Source organism: Trichechus manatus, unplaced genomic scaffold (assembly GCF_000243295.1).
Source record: "Trichechus manatus latirostris isolate Lorelei unplaced genomic scaffold, TriManLat1.0 scaffold00058, whole genome shotgun sequence".
Taxonomy (NCBI): domain Eukaryota; kingdom Metazoa; phylum Chordata; class Mammalia; order Sirenia; family Trichechidae; genus Trichechus; species Trichechus manatus.
The window spans coordinates 13,649,915-13,676,679 of NW_004443994.1; the positions used below are offsets into that span (position 1 = coordinate 13,649,915).

Here is a 26,765-nt window from a genome sequence, read left to right on the forward strand (position 1 = left end):
GAATCAGTGGTAAATGGCACAGAGCTATCCGAATGGTTAGCAAATACTCTTGCTTTAAGTATCTAGCACACAAAAAGAAGCTATTTCAGCTAAGGATCCCTAATAAAGTTTTACAAACCCTTCTTTAGGCTTTCTTTTCCTGCTGTAGTAAATAACTGTTTGGTTTTCCTCATTTGTGTTTTTATGGCGCTTTCTTCATCTGTGCTTCATATATGCTTTCTTTGAAACTGTTAAAACTAAATGTAATTTTCAATTATAGAATGCTGCCTGGGAAACATTGTTTTGTATGTTAAAGTGTACTTTGTTCCAAAATACTTAATTTCCTTTACCATTAGAAATCAAAGACAGAACACAGCATAGGGCAATTTGGAAATTGTCACATTAATTAAAACAGAGAAGTTAATATATTTCACAATGGACAACTGACCATGAACATCCAACTAACTGCTACACAATTATTTAACAACTGTCCTCAGAAAAGAATTACTACATTTATGACCACTAATTGAATGATCATTGGCACTATACATTTATTTATTTAGAAATCATGTATTTTTATTTAGAAATTTATTTTGAAATTATATACTCTTTAATCTAGAAAGCCAAAAATAATGGTCACAATTAGAAAAGATCAGCATATGTAGGTGGCATCAAAGTTCACAGCCACTGTTTCACAAATCACCTTAACACACCGGATTCACAGCTAAGGGTAAGCCTCTCTTTGGTTCATAAGGTGTTGTCCTGGAAACCATTTTGATGCAGTCGATAATAGGGCAGACACTGAGACACAGAGTACAGCCTGTACAAGTGTCAGTAACGGTGGGCAGGTGGGTTTCTGGATCAAATTGTATAGCCTGCAAACAGAAGTAAAGAGCATTGCTGTCACTGACAACAAAGGTCAAGAATGCCCTCATCTAAGCATCAACATTTTCTCTACTGTGGTAGAGCTGCACTTCCAGACAACTACGCCCAGCACTGCGGTGCAACTATAGCAACAGTTGAGCTGCCAGAGTGGAGGGGAAGAAACAAAGAGAGAGAGAGAAAGAGAGAGGGAGAAGAAATCCTTGTAAATTAGAAACACAATGTTTCAAATTCCTTAGAGGTATTTTTCTTCATTGTGTGAGGAAAATATTTCATAACATAATAATTCTCTAGTTTTCTTTGTTCCAAGCAGAGCTCAGGTCTTTCCAGCCTTATCAGGATGGGTTGTTTCCCACCGGACGATGGAGGTGCTTTCCCACGTCCTCCTCCTCCTCCTCACACTCCTTGTTCTCGACAGTGGAAAAGTGTCACCGTCAGATGGGGCAAGGAATGCACTAGTTTGGATTTCTAATAATGCATATTGTTTTTAGAAGAAAGGAGTCGAAAAAAATTGCTTTAAGAGCGGGTTTTGACTTGTGAGGATTTCCACGCCAGTTTGAGGCGTTGTCCCACCATGCAGTGGAAAAAGCATTGAATGCTGAGCCAGGACACCTTGCTTCCTGGCCCGGCCCTGACATTACTCAGCTGTGAGAACCAGGGGAAGGTCTTTAGCGTTGAAGCTGCTCTGACTTTTGTTCTCAAAACAAAAATATAATTCTTGATAATTTCTTCTTCTTTTTTTTTTGACATGAAGCAAATTATAAGAAGCAATAAAAATACCTAGTGTGAAATTTAGGATTGAGATTTTCCTTAAGAAATGTTTCCTTAAGAAATATTTCTTTTGAATAATTATTTGTCTGTTAAAGAGGAATATTTCAAGAGTGGGAATAATGAAATGGGTGATCATTAAGGAAACACTTATATGACATTTGAACAAGAACTGCAGCTATAACAAACATTAAGAAAATCTGTCCACATAAGTAGCTGTCATGTTTAGTAAACAACACCTCAGATAGCTATTTGGATGGGTAAAAACTATTTCTGTTCCTCCGGCATCCTTTTGTAAATAGAAATCCAATGAGATGATTGAATAAAATTAAAGCAATACTTATGTCTTAGAAATCTTATACTTTGAAAATTTGCGAAACAACTTAGCATTCAGTTGAACATTTTGATTTTCTATTTTTTTTTTAGATAGAAGAATCAAATACTTTCCAAAATTTTTAAATGAATTATTATGATATTTTTCTCACTAATAAATCATATTACTAAAGTTGTACCAAGGCTAGAATTCCAAGGTGGGAGTCATAACTTCTAAGATTCAGGATATTACAACCCTGATGATACTTTGATTTTAGTTATAGGACCTCTTGATTTATCTTTGATTGACTAATTAGAGGAAAGATAAGACTAAAGTGAATATAATATGATTATCATTTCAAAATAACTGTTAGAGATACTTTTTACCTAGTAAGAAAAAGACGATGAATTGGATAGAAATTGAGTTTCAAATTAACTCGGGAGAAAGACTTTTTTTTTAATTAAAATATGTTCTTAATACCACTATTAGGTGGTCACAGAGTATGCAGAATCCCACCATGAGCAACATGGGGCATATCTCCAGGTCGAATAAGGTAAATGAACTTCAATTTTTTAGATGGGGCATTTTATTTATTTAGAAAATGTCATTGATGATTTCTTAAAGGGGGCTTATTTTAACTTTACTACTTCTTTATGAGTAATAAGTTTAATTAATGAAAATAATATTTTTCTACAGTTTTTGGCAATTTTAATGTGAACTTCTATTTTGTTTTCCATACCGGGGAGTCTGTACCAGGGGTGGGGGACACAACTCTTACTTCCACAATAAACCAGGCCTTTGAGGAAAACTTATATTTAAAGGCATCATTTACGATGAGCATACGATCATGTTTTCATTTGTTTCTAAAATTCAACCAGTTCAAGGTCATAGTCAGTCAAAGTAATAAAAACAGCAGGTTATAAATACAGAGGAGATAACTGAAGAAGCAAATTAAAAGTCTGTTTAATGCTTTCACAAAGAGAAATTCATAGAATGTGTTTTCAAGATAGCCCACCCTGAAGAGAACCTTGTCCCCACTTTGTCCTTCTTGCCCTGTGAGGGCCCTTAACAGCTAAAGGGTGAGGAGCTATAGGAAGAATCAATGGATCATTTCATGAGGAGGAATACTCTGGCTTTGCCAGACATAAAGGCCTTTCTGGGACCAACTTGTACAACTAGTTGGTGGGAAAATGCTTTTCCTTTTTTTTCTGGAGAAGAAGCCCAATAAATATTGAATGGCAGATTCTCTTTTGGCAGAAAGAATCCAGTTCTTTCAGGGTAAGAAACTGTAGTTCTTTTCCTTTTCCTCTGTGTTAAAGCAAAATGCTTTCCTAATGTTCATAAAAAAGGAGCCCTGGTTGCCTAATGGTTAAGCAGTCGGCTGTTAACCAAAAGGTTAATGGTTTGAACCCACCCAGTGGCTCTGCGGGAGAAAAACCTCGTGATCTGCTTCCGTGAAAATTACAGCCAAGAAAACCCTATGGGCAGTTCTGTTCTGTCACGTGGGGTTGCTATGAGTCAAAAATCAACTTGACAATATTTAACAACAATGCTCATAATTGTGTACCTTTGTCTTTTAGGTTGGATTTCTACATACAATTTTATGGGCGATGAAATGATATTAAAATAAGATTGCACATGGAACAATGGCATAGTTACAGCTTTCCTAAAAACAAACAACAAACGAAAAACATACCATGCTATGAGGGTGAGAAGACAGAAAGATATGCTACTGTTGAAGAGAAGTTTTTGACACATCTGTTTTATATCATACACTTAGCAACACTAGATGCGTTCTGCCACAAAAGCCAGAAACATGCCTCACGGTGTCTTTCTGCTAATTACGGCAGGATTCCTACCTGGTAGCCAGAGTCATTGCAGGTCATGTAGCATTTACCACAGTTGATACACATTTCTTCATCGATCAGGGCCACAACTTGCTCTACGGTGCTAAGTTCACCAAATGTTCCAAGGTACTTCAGCGCTTTCCCAATTACATCCTAAAGAGAGACATTGAATTTCTTAGAGTTTTTATTTTAAGACATTTCCATATAATAATTAATGTCAGCACAAATGTCCCTGTTTTTAGATAATGTTGCATTATGTTAACTTAGGAAGCTTTGGATATTATACTTCACGTAGATATGCTTTTCATGATAATTACAGCTAAATATTTCTCTCTTCCAAAAGATGGGCAATATATATACCTAGCTTAGAAATACAAAACCTAATTAACAGCAATCAAGAGAATTTGCTACTGGATAATCTAAAAACAGTGTTTCTGTGGAGCAGGAGAAAGAAATGACACTCTTCAGTTGTGGCTTTTTCACAGTTCTGGACCTTGAAGGATCCAAAAGTAATGAAAAGCAACAAAGGGTAATACACTTATATTAGACAACTTTAGATTGCTAGGAAAGAGGGAAAAAATTGTGATGCTGTGTATTTATATCACTGTATTTGGTATCTAGACTTCATGCAGAAATGTGCCCTGGTAGCATACCCACCTGCCAAGTCTTGAAGAATATATTTCATTATTAAAACATTTGAATTTATGCTAATTAATCAAGTTGACCTAATAGTTAAATTAGATGCTCTTTTACTTTTTAAGAAGTAGAATTTTCTTCATTTACCGCTGAAGATTTTTTTCATGTGGTTACACATTGCTTTGTTCTTCGTATTAATTGGAAATGTGCTTAGTATGTGAAGCAGAGGCGATGTTTCATCAACAATAAGAAACACTTTGTTTCATAAAACAAAACAGAAGAATGTAACAATGTTTGCCAAATTAGTATGCTGTCAAGATGGTCTGCTTTTGTTTTTAATTTTTAAAAAAGGAATTCTTTGTCTGAATTCAAGGTCCATGTTCAAGGAGGTTTGACTCTTACCTAATACCATGTTTCCATATTCTCTTTGGTATTTTATTTTCTGCTCTTCTTTTTCTGACCTTGACTATCCCTCTTTACTTCATTTTTTTTCTATTTGAGCCCTAAACGACAATACACTCATGACTACAAGCTTTCAAACTGAAAAGAAGTTTACATTATTGTATAAAGTGCATTTGTGCATTTCTCAGAGGGTAAGATGAGAGAAAAGTTTATACTGTCTTCACTATTTTCAATGTGCTAAAGGTATAATTTCAACTGTACTTCAGTCTGTTTCGGGTGGGCACTTGCTGTCCAAATCAATATCTTCATCCTGAATTGCCCGTACAAACTCAAGACATTGGTACCTCAAATTCATCACAGATTGAATTTATCATCATCAACACAAAACTGGCTCTTCCTTCTGATTTCCTGAGTTGTGTGAACAGCATTAGGATTTTCCAGTCACTGAGGCTTAAAATTCCAGAGTCATGTTTCGCTCCAACTTTTCTCTGCTCCAATATCTCTATCAAGCCTTCTGAGTTTAGCATCTGCAATATCTTTTGAATCCTTTTTCCAGGTCTACCACCATCTTTAACAATGATCAATTTATTTCCCATTACTTTTCATGCAGCTGCAAGGGCCTACTTGATGTCTCATCCTCGTATCATTCTTCCTTTCCCAGTCTACCCTATAAAATGTTGACGTCTTAATCTAGACACAAAGATACAGGCTAAATTTCCTGCTAACCTGACTCAAAAATCTATTGAACTAAGTACAGTCTCACCAGGCTGGCACTTAAGTTTTCCTACCAATATGTTTTCAAATCAATTTTATTGCTTATTTCCAATCACCTTGTACGTTAGCTACACAGGACTCATGTTCCACATTAAATACACTTTAAATGACTTCTAAGGGCCTAATTTTATGTTGCGTCCTCTGTCTGGAATGCCCTTCCTTCATATCTCCCCTAAAAAAAATTCTCTACATTCTTCAAAGACATCTCAATTACCTGAATTACGCCTCCCCACCCCCTTTCTTTCTTTTTTTTGATGGCTGTCTAAGTCAGCTAGTGCTACTATAACAGAAATACCTCAAGTGGATCGCTTTAACAAAGAGAACTTTATTCTCTCTCAGTCCAGTAGGCTACAAGTCCGAATTCAGGGTGCCAGCTCGAGGGGAAGGCTTTCTCTCTGTGTCGACTCTGAAGGAAGGTCCTTGTCATCAGTCTTCCCTTGGTCTGGGAGCATCTCAGTGCAGGAACCTCAGGTCCAAAGACACACTCTGCTCCGGGCACTGCTTTCTTGGTAGTATGAGATCCCCATGTCTCTCTGCTTACTTCTCTCTTTTATATCTCAAAAGAAATTGGCCTAAAAAACTATGTAATCTTGTAGACCTTATCAGTACAACTGCCACTAAACCATCTTATTACATAATAGTGATAGGATTTACAACACATAGGGAAATCACACCAGATGACAAAATGGCAGACAATCATACAATACTGGGAATCATGACCTAGCCAAGTTGACAGATACTTTTGGGGGACACAGTTCAATCCATGACAATGGCCAAAAGCATTTTGTTTGCATCTATTTTGTGAAACTAATGATAACAGATAACTTTTAAGTACTTACTATATATCAGGCCACTGCTATTTTTTAAAACATCTTGTCATTTAAACATCACCCAGTTTATAGATGATGATATGACTGTGACTCAAGGTATAAAATAAGTAAATGATAAAACAGGTATTCAGACCAGTGCAGCCTGACTTCAAACACTATGATCAAAAGCACTCTACTATGCTGACTCATTTGTTATCTCTCTATTTAGTAAATTCTACTTTATGTTACTGATATTTTCTATACTTGGCTTCATATGTTGCAGTCTCTTAGTGTTTTATTTATCTTTGTATATTATAGGGATGTACTTCACTCCTGTAGATAACTGAAACATCACAGGTGTTGAAATATTTGTCAGAATAAATATATCTTTCATATATCTACACACTACAGATATAGCATAATATTAGGCACATAGTTGAATGGGACACTTGCTACTTGTTGATTGATTGAGCATTACTAGCTACTAATACGAGATTCAGAAATGGAGTTGAGCACTTTTTAAAAATGTAAAACAGTGATAATCAAAATATCTGAATGAGTTTGATATTTTCTAATAATATTTTAACACACTAAATACTTGAGATTGCTATCTGTCTATAAAAGGCTATTTATATGTGATAGAAAATCATTTTTTCAATCTAGTAAATAAATCACTCAAAAGAGTTGTTGCACAGAATCAGTCATAGACTGAATGAAATCATCAGCCAATATTCAAAAGATGATTAAACAGGAAATTCCCTGATCAGCCACCAAGCTCATATGACTTATTCAAAAGAAATGTTTATCTCTAAGAAATTTTATTGTATGAAGCAAATCCACATTCTGTCTGAGTACATTATATATGCCTTTTGCTCTATATTGGAGATTAGCTGTTGCCTTTTATTAGAACAGCATAATTTAATATGAAACTAAATAAAACAAGATGCTTAGAGCCTTTAGAAGTTATTAGCACATAGTGTTAAAAAGTCTCCCCTCGTTCACCACAGTTGTTTAAAAAAACTTATTTTTTTAATCTGGAAAAGGATAAAAGAATTAGAACTCTTTCAAATTATTTTGGGAAAGAATATCAAAGAAAAATAATTATCATTCTATGTAAATGAAAATGTGGACATTTGTTAAAATCCTAAAACCTCCAGGTAGTACTGGCAGCTTATGAATACTTTTGAGAACACATCCTGGAACTTAGAGTAGCTGAAAGATGCACAGAAACAGTAAGATACATATGGCTACACATCTTGGGCACACATCTGTGGAGATTAAGGGAAGCTACATTCATTATTCCAAGAAGGCTGTGGATATACGTGGTCAAAAAATCTGCTGCAGCCATCTTGATTAGGGGAAATGCTTACGTGTAAGTGTGTGTGCGTGTGTGTGTGGAGAAAGCTTTGCTAAATTCTTTAAATTATAGATGATATATCTGATTTAAATAAAAGTCTTGACCAAATTGTTGTACAGGGCTACGAAATTCTGAATCCCATCTTTGTCATAGATTACATGTTTGGGATAATCAAAAGTATTTTTTAAAGAGAGATCTGTCAATATTTCTGGCTGATATTAAAAGTTTAGGGCCAAAGAGTGAGGAAATAGAGAATACCAATCTCATCACTGATGCATCCATACTCAATTTATTATGCTTAATATGAATATGTTAGGGTTTTTTTTTTACAGCTAATTGAAGTATTTTCAAATTGTAACAGTTATCTAGTGTGTTAACTTCCTCTTTCCAATTTCCAGTCTTCCACACACTTGATTAATATACTTTCTACAATTCCTGTAAATACCAAAAAAAAAAAAAAAAACCCAAACCCATTGCCGTCAAGTCAATTCCAACTCATAGGGACCCTATAGGACAGAGTAGAACTGCCCCATAGGGTTTCCAAGGAGCTGCTGGTAGATTCAAACTGCTGACCTTTCGGTTAGCAGCTGAGCTCTTAACCACCTTGCTACCAGGGCCCCTTCCTGTAAATAAGTGCTGTTTAAAGGCCAGCATCAAGGACAGCAGCAGTGGGAAATATTTAAATTACTTGAGTGTGGCTGTTCAATCTCCTTATTTGTACCATTATCAATATTACATGTTCTTATCTTATTACATTATGTTCACTACTTGCCTAATAAACCTATCAAAATAGGACATGAGTTAATTTGGTTTGTTTTCTTTGAATTTATGTTGACTTTTAATAACGTCTTCCTTTACTAAGTGCTCCCAAGTCAAAAGTTTAATGATCTTGGCAGAATAGCAAAGGGATTAGGTCTCCAGCTTCTGATCTGCTTCTATTTTCCCCTCTCCCTCTATCACATCCACCTTATCCTTCTCTAAAGAACCAAGGGCAACATTTATGTGTTCAGTATTATGGCAAATCAATCTTATATAAAAATACTTTCAAAAATATAGCACGCAACATATTCTTGATATTCTACAAAATGCCCTCTGAGCTAGGAAGCAGGGAGAAGGACTACACACCTAGAAAGGGAGGTCTTGAGTTTAAATTCAGTGGAACTCTGATAGCAAGACTCAGCTTGTGTATGCTGAGATGGGAGGGGAGAGACAAACCATGATCCAGGAAATGCAAAGCAGATTGGGAGGAGGGGATTAGAGCAGCAAGTAAATCAAAAGACAGGAAAGAAGCAAATGAGAATCTAGGAATTGAAGTGGGTGAGGGAGAGTGGGATGGGAGGGGGAGGGAGGGGAGCTTATTAGTGAAAGAGAAGGACAGATGGATGAGGTTTAGACGTGACCAAGGTTAGTTCAGTACAGATCTGCGGCCCAGATGACTATATTCTTTTTATGTGGGGCAGGCTCAGCAGCAAGTTCTTGCCAGAAGCCTTGGATTTAAATTCATTTAAAGATGCTAAGTGTCTTTTTACCATATCATTATCTATCTTAGGCTTCAACTCTCAAATATGTTTTTCCTACCTTTTTCAGTTTTAAGAGCATTCTCTATGGGGATGATAGAATTATAATAGGAATGGAATAGTTCTTCTTTCTAATTGTAATTTAACAGCACACCATCTGCTGTAAGTAGTAGGTATATTTTTTTCTTTTTACTTTTAACTGACAAAAATACATTTCCATTTTTCTTAATATTTTCTCCAAATTCAGATCATTTGAGGCTTTGGCACTCCTGACCCATCCATAAATCTTGATGCCACTCTTTTGTGTTCATCTTCAGTAACGTGATCTGCCTTTTCTCATATGACTGCTAAATACAGAGTTATCTAAATGCTTAATCCTTTTCTTCCTCCTTGGGATACTTAGTAATTATATCATTAAGTTTCTATCTAACAGCTTCTCATTCTTTTTGATCCATCTATGTGTTAAAGGGTCTCTAACTATGGACTTGTATCTATTGTTTTCTCTGAACTTTCTGAAATTAGATTTACTAAAGGTGGGATACTTGCATATCTAAGCTCAGACTTCCTTTCCTTGGCCTAAGGAATTCTAAGTTGACGTAGGATGGTTACTTTCCGTCAAGATTTTGACATAGGATGGTTACTTTCCGTCAAGATTCCTTTAGCTTCCCTTTTCCCCCAACAGATTTTTATAAGAAGCCAGAAATAAGCCAAGGGCAGAAAGTCCTCTCATCGCTTCTCTTTCCTTTGTGAGATTAAATTTCCACAAGGCAATTCAACAATTTTTCAGACATTTTGCCTTTAGTGGAGTGGGATTTTCATCTGAAGTCTGTAAAGGCTTACGTTGCTCCTCTATCTTGCCTGTCCAGGTTACCCATCTGGTTACGAGCTCTCTGATGTAGTCCTTCTGATAACATTTCTGGTTTTCTTTCAATTCACTCGCATGCAGCTGCTTCCTCCATGCAACACCCTCAGGTTTGCGGATTTCCATTCAAGTGTATATCTTTTTGACATATACTGCTCCTCCCCAACCCTCTGATTACAGCTATTTATTCCAAACAAGATATACCTTTCCATTGCCATATTCTACTCACATCTCAACAAATCCCCATAGGACATAAGAGATTATGTTTACAAAATTCTGCTCTTTTTTTTAAAGTTCAGTTTGATAATTATTTATCTGCAATTTGTTGGTATATAGACAACTGAGAATATTAATGCCCCCAGCCCATTTCTCTGGCATCTACTGAAAATGGCTGGGCAAGTCCTCCACTATTTTTCTTTCTGTGCCATCACTTTTATGCTTCATAGTATCTAATATGGGTTTACAGTTTTGTCTGAGTACTTTTCTCCTTCCTCTCACAATTCAGTTGAAATAATAAACCACTCTATCAGGCTGACTGGTCTCCTGCCAACACCATCTTGCCAGTCTTATGAGATGCAGTCGATCTTTTACTTGAAGCAGCAGGAAGAAAAGATGAAAACGTCACTAACCCAAACCCAAGTCCATTGCTGTCGAGTTGATTCCAACTCATAGCGACCCTATAGGACAGAATAGAACTGTCCCATAGGGTTTCCAAGGCTGTAAATCTCCAAAGAAGCAGACTGCCGCATCTTTCTCCCACGGAACGGCTGGTTGGTTTGAACTGCTGACCTTTCAGTTAGCAGCTGAGTGCTTAACCACTGCACCACCAGGGCTCCTTGAAAACATCACCAGTGCACCTAAACCACTCATTTTTCTACCCAGAAATTCAAAGATGTTAGAGATACATTCCAGGCTTCATAAAGAGAATGAGAATTCATTCTCATATCAACAGAAGTGGGCAGCGCTCAGTAGACTTTATAAGTCTTGGCAGACACAAGTCTCTGTTATATGCTGCCTGGGAATAAAGCACGTTTTTCATTTAGCGAGGCCAAATGTGCACACTGTCACTTCAGTTCTCCACAGCAAGGGGACAAAACTATCTCCTCCTGAAGGTGGCTCCTGGTGTCTTTTCTCTATCAGGAACTTCTTCAGAATGTCCTGGTTCATCTTTTAGAAGGAGACCTGCATACCTACTGCAGGGACGAGGTCTCTTTTTGTTTATCTTATTCTTCCCTTTCAGACTTCTGGCACTGTTTATGATTGCCTTCTTCATCCTTCAGAATTCTTTTCTTTCTGATTCCTTCACATAATTGGAGCTTCAAAATATTCCAGTATGCATTGTAAGTGCTATGCCATTACTAAATTGAAATCAACATGTGGGAGTGATAAAGAGGCTCTCGACTGGATGCCAGCTGTCACCGTGGTCCCTGCACTATTCCCTGGCATAGGATTGAGATATCCTGCATTCTCCAGCTTCCAAGAAGGCAAGGAGAAGCTGGATAGCATGTTGGCTCACAAAGACTTCTGGTTTTCAAGGACTCCGTAGTCATAGCGTAATACTGGGAATGCTAACCACTCTTGAATGCTGGAGCCCTGGTGGCGCAGTGGTTAACAGCTTGGATGGTAAACAAAAGGTAGGCAGTTCAAATCCACCAGCCACTACCTGAAAGCTCTATGGGGTAGTTCTAGTCTGTCCTATAGGGTCACTATGAGTCAGAATCACCTTGACGGCAACAGGTTTGGTTCTTGAATGCTCTAGCTGAAATTCTTAGCAATTCAAACAATATGTACCTTTTACACCTCTTGTTAAATTAAGATTTATTAAAAAAACTGAAATTATAGCACTATTGCTTTTCAGTTCTCTTCTTTTTCTGAAGCAGTATTGAACAAAAGAATAAGTTTAACATGAAGTTTATCACTTTGACGCCACTCTCTGATAGAATCAGAGATTGCGTATTGAATTGAAGGTCCTATGGTTGCATGCTATTCCAAGTATGCTTGAACTTCATGCTTGCAAAGTTTGTTGTTGTTGTGTACCATCAAATCAGTTTTGATTTATAGTGACCCTATGTACGACAGAATGAAACATTGCCCGGTCCTGCGCCATCCTCACGATCGTTGTTATGCTTGAGCCCATTGTTGCAGCCACTGTGTCAATCCATCTTGTTGAGGGTCTTCCTCTTTTTCGATGACCCCCTACTTTACCAAGCATGATGTCCTTCTCCAGGGACTGATCCCTCCTAATAACGTGTCCAAAGTATGTGAGACAAAATCTCAGCATCCTTGCTTCTAAGGAGCATTCTGGCTGTACTTCTTCCAAGACAGATTTGTTCGTTCTTCTGGCAATCCATGGTACACTCAATATTTTTCACCAGCACCATATTTCAAAGTCATCAATTCTTCTTCGGTCTTCCTTATTCATTACCCAGCTTTTGCATGCATATGAGGCGATTGCAAACACCATGGCTTGGGTCAGGCACACCTTAGTCCTTAAAGTGACATCTTTGCTTTTTAACACTTGTAGCAGATTTGCCCAATGCAAAAAGTTTGATTCCTTGACTGTTGCTTCCATGAGCATTGATTGTGGATCCAAGTAAAATGAAATCCTTGACAACTTCAATCTTTTCTTTTTTATTTATTCCCCCTCTTCTCAGTGAGAGACAGCAGAGGACACCGCTTAAAGGCCCAGGTTCTGGAGCCAGATTTTAGAATCAAATATTGGCTTAGATACCTTCCTAGCTGTGTGACCTTGGGCAAGTTATTTAATCTCTCTGTTTGTCAATTTATTAATCAATAAAATAGGAATAATTGGAGTTTCTTATAGGGTTATTGTGAGGATTACATGAGTTAATTCACAAGCACATAGAATAGTGCCTGGAACCCTGGCACCTCGTGAGTACTTGATAAATATTAGCTTTTATTATTAATTCTCTGCTTAATTAACACTAATTTATTAAACTCCATTTTAAATATCACCATCTCCGTGAAGTGTTCCATAATTACTCGAGGCAGAACTAATCCCTTTCACTCCTCTGTGTTCCCAAAGCATTTTGTACATATTTGATTGAACTGTAAATAATTTCTAACCGTGTCTCTTTCCCCTGCTAGACTATGAGCTCCATAAGGATAGATTTCTTCCCTTCTTTCTTTCTTTTTTAATTCATGATATATGCCTAGTTTCTAGCACAATTTCTGGATTGCAGTGAGTGCATAATAAATATATATGAGCACTACAACTCCATCGAGATTGCAAGAATCCCTGAGCCTTGGACCATGTCTTGTATGTCTTTGGAATCTCCCACAGTCCTTAGCACACTGCTGTTCACATAGCAAATACTCTGTAACACTTGCTAATTGACTGATATTGAAACTGCCTACTTCTGAAGCCATAGACCATTAAATCATATTTGAGGCATCTGAAAGGGAAAAAAGAACAAAAGATGAGATCTATTGAGCATGGCCTGCTTAGAAATAATATTGTCACATTCATAACCAGGGAAGATGTGGTAGATTAGAAACTTGAATGCATCACTGAAAAACCTGTTTAAACACGAGGGGCTTAGTTAAGTTTGTGGGGCACTAGGGCTCTTTTTATAGCAGATGGGGAATAATATACTGTGCTAGCAGAGAGGATAAACAGAGCAGCGTCATGGAGTTTAAACTATTGAACAGAGGGATCCATAAAGAGGCCAGCAGAGAGGAGGGAAGAAACAAGCTAAAATAAACAGATGGGTGGACATGGAAAATATTAAGCATGAAAACAGATAACCCAGGCCCTCCAGGAAAAAGGGAAAGAGGAAAAATGGTATGTCAGGAACAGAAGAAACTCTGTAGAGAAAATCACAAAAGTAATAAAGAAGCAGCAGAGAGAAGTACGTAGCGTGCCTGGGTATGTGTGCTAGGGGGAGAAAAAAAAGAGGGTGAGATACAATCCCTGATGCACATGCAGAGAGAAAATGACTCTTAAAGGGAACGTAGCTGTTTAATTCAATGGTGACTGAACAGCCACACAGCCAGATTATCCAGATGGGGTCTGAAATAATGGGCAAAAGGGCAGGGGACTCATTATGAAAATGACAATAACTGTGGCTCTTTACATCTGAATAGAACTGTGCTGTATACAACGCTTTTGCCCACATCATTTCATTTAAAACAATAGAATTGGGGCCTTTCTGACATTATCTAGTATTTATTCTCTCTCCTGCCAATTTCTCTTCTGGATTGTTACAATAGCCTTCTAACTGGTCTCCCTGCTTCTGCCCTTGCCCCTCTAGGGTCTTGTATCAACACCACAGCCAGAATGATCCTTTGAAAAATTAAGTCAGATCATATCACTCTTCCTTACAAAAAGCCTTCCTTGGTTTCCTGACTGGGACTTTCTCATCTCAGAGTCTTTGCACTTTCTGTTCCCTCTGAACGGAAGGTCTTCCCCTAAATAGCCACATTATTCACTCCCTCCCTTTTTTAGGTGTTTACTCAAATGCCATTTAATCAGGCAGGTGTTCCCTGACCAGCCTCTCTAGCAATTCCTATTCTCCTAACCTTGCTTTATTTTCTCCATAATACTTGTCACCATCTGACGTATTATGTATGTGTTTATTGTCTGTTTCTCCCTGCTAAAATGTAAGCTCCTAAAGAGCTGGAATTTTGTTTTGTTCACTACTGAATCACTAGTGACTGTAACAATTAGAACACAGTGGGTGGTCATTAATAGTTGTTGAGTGAATGTATAAAGACATGGATGTATGGATGAACATGACAATTGCTGCCAACTGAAGGTTCAGAATGTCACTGGTTAGATGTGAAAGACAAAATGAAATGATGCAAGATGTGCTGCCAAAATGGTGGGTGCTTTCTGACTCTCTGGGACACCTCCTCATTTGTGAGATTTCTGCCTGTTTCAGTTTCCCAACACCATCATTTTTTTCTGGTTCTTCTCCTATTTCCTTGATTATTTCTTCTCATTTGCTTTCCCAGAACTTACTCTATCATAAAGTATTAGGTTAAAAGAAATAAGAAAATACATGTGAAGCTTCTATCTTGTGTCTGGCATACAGTAGGCAGTCAAAAACATCCGTTCTCTTTCCTTTATATCTTCCAGCACTTCCCTTGGGTCAATCGATTTCAGTATGCTCAAATCTAAAATTTTTTAAATCTCATACCAAAAATAAATAAATAAAACCCATCAGGCTAAAAAAACAATAAGAATAAAACCCTGATTCAGTCTCTCTTACTTTATCTCAGTTAGATGATCAAAAATGGAATCATCTTAGTCTCTTTGTTCTCAACTCCTCACTATCCCTTGACCCTCAATATAAAATGAGAACTGTTAAGTCTTGGAGATAAAACTAACAAGACTTTATCAATTTCATCTCTGACTCTTTCTCTATCACCATGGCTACTCCCCAAGTCTAGTATCTCAGTACGGCTCACCTGAAGCATTCCTTCTTCCCCTTACCTTTCTAATCCCTACCTAGTCTAGCCTGTTTGTTGTTGTTAGTTTCCTTGGAGTTACCCCCAACTCACAGTCCTGTTCCATCCCCATTATCTGTTGCAGATTAGATCATTGTGATCCATAGGGTGTTCAATGGCTGATTTTTGGAAGTAGATCACCAGGCCTTTCTTCCTAGTCCATCTTAGTCTAAAAGCTTCGCTGAAACCTGTTCAGCATCATAGCAACACACAAGCCTTCAATGACAGATGGGTAGTGGCTATGCATGAGGTGCATTGGCTGGGAATTAAACCTGGGTCTCCTGCATGGAAGGTGAGAATTCTACCACTAAATCAACAATGCCCCTACCTAGTCCATGTTGTTTTTGTTTTTGTTGTGTGTTGGCAAGTCGATTCTGACTCATGGTACTCCTTAAATGTCACTTCCTAGGGAGGCCTTCCTTGGTGTCTTCAATCTAAATTAGGCATGACTGTGAAAGAGTCTTCATACATCCTGTATTTTTTCTATTAGCTCACATCATATATACAATTTTATAATTATTAGTGTAATCCCTTTATAATACCTGCCTCTTGCTATATTCTGTATGCTTTATGAGGACAGAGGCTGTGCCTGTTCTATTGATTGTACTATACAGGTAGATACAATGAGCCCTGGTATCTCAATGGTTAAGCACTTGGCTGCTAACTGAAAGTTTGGTGGCTTGAACTCACCCAGTGGCTCCGCAGGAGAAAGAGCTAGTGATCTGCTTCCGTAAAGATTACAGCCAAGAAAACCCTATGGAGCAGTTCTACTCTGTCACATGGGGTCTCTATGAGTCGAAAACCAACTCCACACCACCTAACGACAACAACAATGTAGATAGATACACACTGGTTACCTCATGGTAGCAATAAAGATTTCCTGGAAAATAAGTGGGCTCCTTCAAATCCTCTAGAGCTTTATGAATTCCTAATTTCATGTTATTGGATAAAATGAAAATGGACAGCCACCTTAACCTCTTATCTCTGTCAATTTGTCCGTTCCTCCTTAATAAAAGTAGGTAACACTTATTTAGGACTTACTTGGTTCAGGCACCGTGTAAAAACGCTTTCTCTAATAATGTTTTTATTATTTCCAGTTTACAGATTAGTTAACTGAGGCAAGTATACACAGTTACTAAATGGCAGTGCCATAATTTGAATCCAGGCAGTGTGATAGAGTAATCACATGCTTAATCCAGGACGCTCTTCTCTTATTACCGTAATCTGCTAAAATTTTACCAACTTTGTTATGTGTTGTGGTAAAGGAAATAACTTTTAAATTTAATTTTCACTTATATTTTTAACTGAATTTATTTAAAATTTTAAATCCAATTTTATTTAGATAAGACATTTTTATGGTCACTTTTTTTAAACATTGCTGCTGATTAAAATGACACTGGTAAATCCAAAATCAGCTTCATTAAGTGCATATAGTAAGTATTAGGTAGAAAATCATAAGAGGTGTCCCTCCTCTTATCCAAGATGATTTTATGTATGGTCTGGACTCCAATTCTTTCCTATTTGCTGTCTTAGTCATCTAGTGCTGCTACAACAGAAATACCACAAGTGGATGGCTTTAACAAACAGAAATTTATTTCTTCACAGTAAAGTAGGCTAAAAGTTCAAATTTAGGGTGTCAGCTCCAGCGGAAGGCTTTCTCTCTCTGTCGGCCTTCTTCTCATCAGTGTTCCCCCAGACTAGGAGCTTCTCCACGCAGGGACCCAGGTCCAAAGGACATGCTTTGCTCCTGGCACTGCTTTCTTGGTGGTATGAGGTCCCCCGTCTCTCTGCTCACTTCTCCCTTTTATATCTCAAGAGATTGCCTCAGGATACAATCCAATCTTGTAGACTGAGTCCTGCCTTACTAACACAACTGCCACCCATCCTCCCTCATTAACATCATAGAGGCAGGATTTACAACACATCGGAAAATCACACAATACCAGGAATCATGGCCCAGTCAAACTGATACACACATTTTTTGGGGGACAAAATTCAATGCATGACATTTTCCAAGGGCCTAGCTTGATTAATCACGCCCTTTCTGGCAGTTGCAGCTATTCTTCTCTACTACAATATAAACACACTCAAGCCCAGATTATTTTAACATAAACCCTCTACTCCATTCCCCCTTCTTATCACTTTCTTTTTGATCTTTCTCAATTTGCAGACAGAGTAGTCCACACACAGTGTTGTTACTTTCCCAACCTTTATTCATTCTTTAATTTACCACTTCCTGGATTCTTCTTTAGGGTCCCTATGGGTAGGAATGGACTCGATGCCAATGGTTTTTTTTTTTTTGGATTCTACTTGCGGGAGAAAAATGTGGCAGTCTGCTTCCACAAAGATATTTACAGCCTTGGAAACCCTGTGGGGCACCTCCACTCTGTTCTATAGAGTCGCTATGAGTCGGAATTGACTCGACGTCAACAGGATTTGGTAGTTCTACTTTTCACCATTTCAGTGAAACTACCTAGGCCAAGATAAGCTAAAATATGAGGGACCTGAACGTAATGCTAAGAAGTTTACCTTAAGGCCATAGTTATGATGGGAGACATTTAAGCAAGAGGGTGAAATAATCAGATCTGAATTTTTAACAGAATATACCATAATAGTTGTAAGACGGATTAGATAAGAATGACAAAAGAAAGGAGACTGGTTGGTAGAATGTTTCAGAATTGCAGCAGAGAACATGTAAAGAACTGCACTAAGGCCTCAGCAGTAGGGCAGAACAGAAGAGGAGGGAGACATAAGAGACAAAAATGATAGACATTGGTGACTGACGGATAAATAAGATGAGTAATAGGATGGAAGCTGGCTGAATTTCAGGTTTCTGACATGGTAAGAGGGTGAATGGGGGTGCTGTTCATTGATGAGGGATAAAGTTTAGAAGGAAGGATAATCAGTTTAGTCTTCAGTGTGATCTTGGCCTTTGGGTTCCCTGTTTACACTGTCCAGTTGGAGGTATCTAGATGATAGTGGATGACACAGGTCTGAAGTGCAGAAAAGAGGTTTGGAATGGAGAATAGTTGTGAGTCATCACATAGGAAAAGTTTAGATGAATCATAAAGGGAGATGAAAGATGCACAGATGAACACAGACACCAACATCACATTCTTTCTTCACCCTGTTCTCTTAATGCTTCCCAACCTGCACGTCAGCTCCTGTCATATGAAGCTGCTTCCTGCCCCTTGAACTCATCACCCTCCTACAAAGACCACTTTCCCCTTACCTTTTCTATCTGGATAATATCAAGGAGAAGAAGGGGTATATTAAGTATATTTCAAAGCAAGGAATCAGCCTTGTAATACAAGAAACATCTTTGTCTTTACGGAAGTGTTAAAGTAGTATCTTAGATCTCAGTTTAAAGTTAGGGATTTAGCACCAAGAATTTTGGATTTTATTAGAAATTTTTATTTGTAAAGTTTTTTTTTTTAACTCTTCCTTCTTGAATCAAGAGTTACTCAAGGCATAAAACTTTCCTAGAAATTTTCTTTTTAGAAATTGTCTATCTTTATTAGAACCTTGTCTAATCCATTTCTGGTTCACAAGAAAGTTCTTGCCCTTGAAGTTTTAGCAAATTTTGAAAGGTTACAAATTTGAGTGTAAAGTAAGTGATGAAATTTATGGTAAATTTTTGTCATAGAACAGTAGTTTGAGAGACAGAAAAAAACCTCTTTAAAAAGCAAATATTAGGGTATTGGGATTGTTGTTTATTTGGGAAAAAAGGTTATTACCATACCTGATATTTTAGAGCAAAACAAATTTTAAATTAATTAAGTAGTTAAAAGTAAAAATTAAAACCATAAAAGAACTAGATTGGGGTGAATATTTATATGATGTGATGGTAAAGAAGGCTAAACTATGCAAACAAAGAAAGAAATCACAAAATAAACTTTCGCCAGATGTGATTACATAAAATTAAAACTTCTGTACATACATATATAAACTTACCATAATACAAACTGTGAGAGAAATTGCAATCTTAGAAAAATATATTTGAAACATACTTGAGTGCTATTATTTTTAAAATATATAAAACATTTACAAAAAATTTGTAAGACAAAGATAAATACTCCAACAAAAAAATTAGTCAAGTGAACAGCAAATTCACAAAAGAAGAAATACAAAGATCAAGAAAAATAGATAAAAACGTGCTGATCTCACTAGTATTTAGACAGTCAAAGTTAAAGAAAAAATTCTCTTTGACTGTTACACTGGCAAAAATTAAAAACAAATTCATTGTTGATGACAGTCTAAGAAAATGGGCTCTTTACATTTTTGGGAGGAATGTAAATTTGCACACTCTTCCTGGAGAATAATTTGGCAATAAGTAACAACATTCACTACTAAAATTTCACTACTTGTGATTTCTCTTCAAAAAATTATAAGAGGTCTACACAAAGATTTTTGTACAGAAATAGTTATAATAGCATTATTTGTATAAAATTCTGGAAAAAACTTAAAGGTTTAACAATAGGTAATTTAAAAGTAATAATGATATGTACATACTAAGGAATACTATGTGTGATGGTTAAGGTTGTGTGTCAACTTGGCTGGGCCATGATTCTCAGTGGCTTGGCAGTTATCATATAGTTTGGCAGTTATGTAATGATGTAATCACCTCCACAATGAGATCTGATATAATGTAATCACTTCCATGATGAGATCTGCTATGAGCAGCCAATCAGTTGAAAAGGAGTTTCTTTGGAGGTGTACAATTATACGTAATATTTATATAAATCTTTGTGCTTTTAACATTATAATAAAAACAAACATGAAAATAGGAAGATGAGGGAATATATAATATAGTTTCATAGCTCACTATTGGTAAAACTGTGACTCTAGAGAGTAAGTGTCATCTGAAGCCAAAATGCACCCATAACTGTCTCCAGAGGACAAGAACAGAGCCCTACACCTTTCTTTTTCCTCTAAAACACATCCTCGCTTCCATTCTATATAAAGCCTTATAGAAGGTAAGATGACGTGAACAGACATTTGCTATTAAAAAAAATTAATTTCTCATTGTTCAAAGACATAATTGTACTTACAACAAATAAAAATACTTCCTCTTCTCCACACTGAAAAAATCAAAAACAAACGAACAACCGCATACACAACATTATCAGCTATCTTCCTAGGAATGACAGTGAATGGAATGGGTATGGATATCCCTAGGAGAAGGTCAAGGTAGTGGAAAAGCCACGGACTTCAGAAAAATCTCCAACATCAGCCCCCTTAATGTGTTGACACTGATGTGGTCTTTAGATGCTGTCTTAGTTATCTAGTGCTACTATAACAGAAATACCACAAGTGGATGGCTTTAACAAAGAGAAATTTATTTCTTCACAGTAAGGTAGGCTGAAAGTCCAAATTCAGGGCATCAGCTCCAGGGGAAGGCTCTTTCTCTCTGTTGGCCTTCTGATCAGTGTTCCTCTGGACTAGGAGCTTCTTGGCTCAGGACCCCAGTCCAAAGGATGCGCTCTGCTCCTGGCACTCCTTTCTTGATGGTATGAGGTCCCCCTGTGTCACTGCTCACTTCTCTCTTTTACATCTCAAGAGATTGCCTCAGGACAAGTCCAGTCTTGTAGATCCAGTCCTGCCTTACTAACACAACTGCCACCCATCCTCCCTCATTAACATCAAAGAGGCAGATTTACAACATATAGGAAAATCACACGGTGCCAGGAATCATGGCCCAGACAAACTGATATACACATTTTTGGGGGGACATAATTCAATCCATGACAGATGCTGTGAAGATGGTAATTACAATGTTCTGTGGCTTATGTAACATATAGCACCAAGGGTACTTCAATATGAATAATTTCTAGAGTAAGACATTTTAGGAGAGGAATATAAAACTGCTCTATTTTTAATAAGACTCCATATCCTTCCTTAATACTTTTAAAAATCTTTGTTTCCTGACTTCACATTTCTTTGGTGTATTCAATTTCTGCTGTGTTGGATATTTCATTTGGATTAGTGATCTACCAACTTTACTTCAACTAGAGTAGGTATTTTGTTTGTTCTATTTTTGTTTTACTTCTAGGTTATTGACAGAAAGACTCGGGGACTAAAAAAGGGCAAAATGCTTTTAAAATCATCTTGCACTTTTTAAATTAAATATATAAATAATACATTTCTTTTGAAATTTTTATGTAGAAGGACAAGACTTCTAGAGATGAAGATTTTACATTTAATTCAAATTAACTAAGAAGAGAGACAGAACTGGAAGAATTCTCACTTAACCAAATCATATAATAACCTTAGGCAAACATGGGGAAAAAAGTCTTGTGATGGCCTGTAGGATCTCGCTTCCTCTTTCCTGCGAGTGAGCAGTTCATCCTTTTAGTAGCACAAAAATAATTTAAGGGAAATAGCTCAAGAGACTATTTGGGGGCTATTAGGCTGTTAGAAGTTAGTTGCCAGTGTTCACTTTATTTGGAATTATGGCATTGAAGTGTGGGTGGAACCTGTGGTCAGCCCCTTTCATTTTTACTTTCGGAACTCTGCATCACTTACATTTTTCCACAGTAAGTCTAAACTTCACTCTTTTCAGCACAGGACACATTTTTTTTCCTTATAGGTAGAGGAAATTCTTCAGGATTCCAATCCTCATTTGACTGCTAGAGATAAATTCAAATGAGGTCCACCTGTGAGCACTTGAGAGTTCAATCTAGTTGATGCTTAAAACAGAAGATGGAGATGTAGTATATGGTCACCAAATAGAGAAGGATAAATTTCAGTAACTGCAAACCTCATTTCAGTAATGGTGATTTCAGAGAGACTATCAGCCAGTTGGGAGTCCCTGGGTGGTGCAAATGGTTGATGCGCTCGGCTACTAACTGAAAGGTTGGAGGTTCGACTCTACCCAAAGGCACCTCAGAAGAAAGACCCAGTGATCTAGTTCCGAAAAATTAGCCTTTGAAAACCCTATGGAGGACAGTTCTACTCTGACACACATGATGACTCTGTGAGTTGGAATCGACATGATAGCAACTGTTTTTTTCCCCACCCCCACTATGAGAGCTTTAAAACAATTCCATGGGGGAAGGGGGTGGACTTGGCTGTAAAAGGGCAATATGAGGGATTCATATGGTGATGGAACTATTCTGTATCTTAATTGTGGTGGTGGATATATGAAACTACATGTGATAAAATTACATAGAACCAAATACACACACACACACACACACACACACACACACACACACACACAAATAGAAGTAAAGCTGGGGAAATCTAAATAGGACCAGTAGATAGTATCTGTGTAGATATCCTTCCTGGTTGTGATACTGTACTGTATAGTTTTGCAAATTGTTGCCGTTGGCAAAAATCTGGGCAAAGGGTACATGAGACCCCTCCATAGTATTTCTTATAACTGCATATGAATCAACTATTATCTATAAATGAAAAGTTTAATAAAAAAGGTAATACACACACAATTTCCTCTTGATATTTTTTGCTATTACCCAGAAAAATAACCTCCTGAGAGCCAAAGTTATAGGGTTTCCAGAGGCCAAACCAGAGAAAGTTTGCCCAAAAATCTAAGGTATCATCACTGCCTGTACATATTGTATCTTGATCGTTTAGTTGTATTGAATGACTAATATGAGATTCCTTGGAATTAATTTGGGATTACAATAATTTTTAAATGACTATGAGAATACGAAGGATTCACCTTAATATTTCCTGACACATTTAATACATTGCAAATTTCTATGGAAAGCATATTTAACAATGTTCTAAAAAGTCTAAAATATACAAATAACAGAGATCATCCTATAATCTAATATATTTTCCACTATAGTCAGAAGTTTTTAAACTTTCAGTATGTTTCTAAGACAGTGATAAAATTAAATCGTAAATAACCATTTAAACTATGTACATTTCAACAGTAAAAAGAAAACCAAACCTGTTACCATTGAGTTGATTCCAACTCATAGTGACCCTATAGGACAGAATAGAACTGCCCCATAGGGTTTCCAAGGAGCGGCTGGTGGATTTGAACTGCTGAACTTTTGGTTAGCAGCCGTAGCACTTAACCACTATACCACCAGAGCTCCGTGACATATATATTTGGCTTAATTTTTACCTTGATTGCAGGAATAGGCTTTTGGGGAATAAAGTAGTTTCTCTCAAGTGGTGAAAAAGCTACATTTTGCTCCTTTAGTTTAATCTTGTTCTCTGCTATGATTTTCTTGCGCTGCTCAAGATAAGGTCCAAAACTTGGCAGTTTCTAAAAGGAAAACACACAAATAAGAAATCGTATTAGCTCAGAAAGTAATATGAAGACGTAAGTATATAAATATTATCAATATTTATGATAATGTGTTGTGAGATTTTTTCAAGTATACTGTGACAAGGTCCTCATTTATTCTTGGGCCACTAGTCTTCAAGGTATCAGATTCCATTAATTATTAAAAAGAACGGAAGAGCCCGATATCTTTACCAAATATGTATGTATTAAATATACAAATGTTAATTAAAATGCATTCCTAAATGGAATAGAGCTCACAACAGTAAACCAAATCCATTCACTGAAAACAATAGCTATTAGTTAAACCATTTGTTTGGTTTCTGGAGACAGAAGGTGAAACCTATTGATGCTTTTTTTTTTTCCTTCATCAGGGTTTTAGCACGATATAGACACAGCCATAGTCCCTGACAAATGCTTTTGTCAATAGCAAAGGTACTTTGCCAAAGTTCTAATCTGTATCTCTCTTTTATTGTGTTCAAATTCTTACTACATCTCTTTAAAGATTGTAACTAGTGCTGACTGCAATTTACTGGAATGGCTGAAAAACAACATGGTCAAAATATTGATTTCCCTGTACGGAAAACAAATTTTATTTTGCATGAAGAAGGCAAAAATAGAACCAAAAAGCAGAGGAAACATCACAGTGCTTAAATAAACTCCATCAGTATTCATAATCGCATTATGGAGCTTTAAATCTCAAGGTTATTCACTTGTACTTTGCTAAGTTCATTTAGAAAGATACCTGGGCGTCATGGAAAAATGCTAAGTGGTTTCAAGTTAACACAAAAATGCCCTCATACCATTTATTATCCCGCAATTATTTCCTCTTCACTTTGTCCTTCCCTCTGCTAGAACCTTTGATCTTCACTTTTACTGACGCATGCTGCTGATGACAGACACCACTGAATTTCAAATGTTTTGTGTCAGCCTGTAACCTGGAATGGCTAGGTCTCCTTCACAAGACTGCAGAAATACCCTCTCTCTCCTGCAGAATAAAGTCCATTTTTCTAGCTGATGGAGATTTGGAAAACTGTAGCACTCCAAGGTCATCCTGATCTCTGACCTAGCAAGTACTTCGGTAAAAAATCACCCTTGTTTCAAAACACTGGCCTCCACTTGCCAGGTTGCGTAATGCCCCCAGGAAAATGAGTTTTCTGGTCTTCTTGAGTTCTCAGTAGAGCAGGTAAACTAAATTGAATCCATGCTCCACAATCAAGCCAAATTGCAAACTGCAACTGTAAATTTATATTAGCAAAGAACATATTTATTGGAAATAGCTAAGATTGTTACTTGTTATCAATTATTTGTAATTATGTCAACAAGTCAAGCAAATGGAAACAATGTTATGAATACCAAATTAAACTAGAACTATATACTTCATCTCAATATCTTAATGCTTTCCTAAATTTCAATATTTAGTGGTTTCAGTAATATGCTATGACATAGTGGAGAGACAGTATTTTGTATGTTTTTACTGTAAAACAAGTGACATTGACTTGTTAAAAAATAAAATAAGATTATAAAACAAATCTTCAATACTTATCAAATATGTAAGCCTTCTTAATATAGAAAAGGTAATGCTTGTTTGAAAAGTTTTCTTATGAAATAACTTTTTTCCTGGGGCAGATGAGGTGTTAAGGATTATAGCTGCTGCCAAAGACAGGCCCCTGGGTTCCAGATAACACCTCATAAGGTGACAAACACATGTTCACATGATATAAATCTTGTCAGAATGTCACTCTCTCCATACCTCTCCTACTTCAGGGGCACCAAAATCCTAATCTCACATTCTTGAAGATTATAAAGAATGGGGAAGTGTTGAAATACATGACCTCTGACTCTAGCAGACCCCTCATCTTAGCAAGCTCCATGGCAATCTGAACATTACTGAGTTTCCCTGATTGGGTCTTACTTAGTCAATGCCATCTAGTTCCACCTAAGAGTTTTGTAAAGGCTGTTAAAAAGAACACATTCTTAGAACTTTTTTGATCTATATTCTTTTAAACACAGATCAGAGGGGAATCTTTTTCCATTAAGATTCTTTTATGCAAATAGTGATAAAGAATGTACTTAAATTTAAACCATGATGCTATAATAATAATTATTATTATTTGAAATTCCCTTGATGCTGAACAGAATACAGTCTGGGTAAGCATCTAACGGCCTTGTATCTTCTGTAATTTTTTGCTGTGGTTGACTACATTTACCGTATATAAATTTGTATGCAGCTTTTCTATGGCTAACAGTGCACTAATTCTAATGTGCTCATCTTTTTTAATTAGTCCTGAGGAGAGTCTTAATTTAATGTAAAGATTGCTATAGGATTTTCTTTGAGTATTGGTCAGAAGAATCAGTGAAATAAAGGGAAAATTGTTGCCAAAATTTTCTTTAAACTGAAAGTACAAAAAAAAATCAGCAACCATTTCCTCAATCTTCCAACGTATTTCTCTGAATCAGAGTCCATTTGTGTGGGGTTCGTCACTGCCTTATGGAGATCCCAGAGGCTGAGGTGGAGTATTAGCTTGCAAAACTTCAAGGCTGTCATGGCATTTTGTTTTCCACATTAATATAAGAAAGTTAAGTGTGGCATAGTGGTTAAGAGCTTGGCTCCTAACCAAAAGGCTGGCAGTTCAAGTCCACCAGCCACTCCTTGGGAACCCTGTAGGGCAGTGCTACTCTCTTCTATAGGGTCACTTGAGTCGAAATTGACTCGATGGCAATGGGTTTTTTTTTTTTTTTTTGGTGTATACACTAAAGTGGCTTTAGGATTTTGAGGTACTGAACATTAAGTTTTCAGAAAATATAAAAGATCGATTCTTCCTGGCACCAGAGAATCACCTCTACACATACTGCATTTAGGCATATATTTGTGTTATGATCTTGC

The 26,765-nt window shown here is 36.9% G+C and overlaps 1 protein-coding gene across 1 annotated transcript in view; it reads right to left on the reverse strand.

Annotated features, from left to right (window-relative positions):
- Positions 1–448: 448 nt before the first annotated feature.
- DPYD (dihydropyrimidine dehydrogenase) overlaps positions 449–26,765 on the reverse strand; it is a 926,643-nt gene continuing 900,326 nt past the window's right edge. Inside the window, exons 22-24 of the mRNA XM_023733350.1 lie at positions 23,717–23,860; positions 3,802–3,942; positions 449–854 (exon numbers count right to left, since the gene is read on the reverse strand). Of these exons, the coding sequence (XP_023589118.1) occupies positions 684–854; positions 3,802–3,942; positions 23,717–23,860 (456 nt within the window). The 3' untranslated portion in view covers positions 449–683. The remainder of the gene's footprint in view (positions 855–3,801; positions 3,943–23,716; positions 23,861–26,765) is intronic.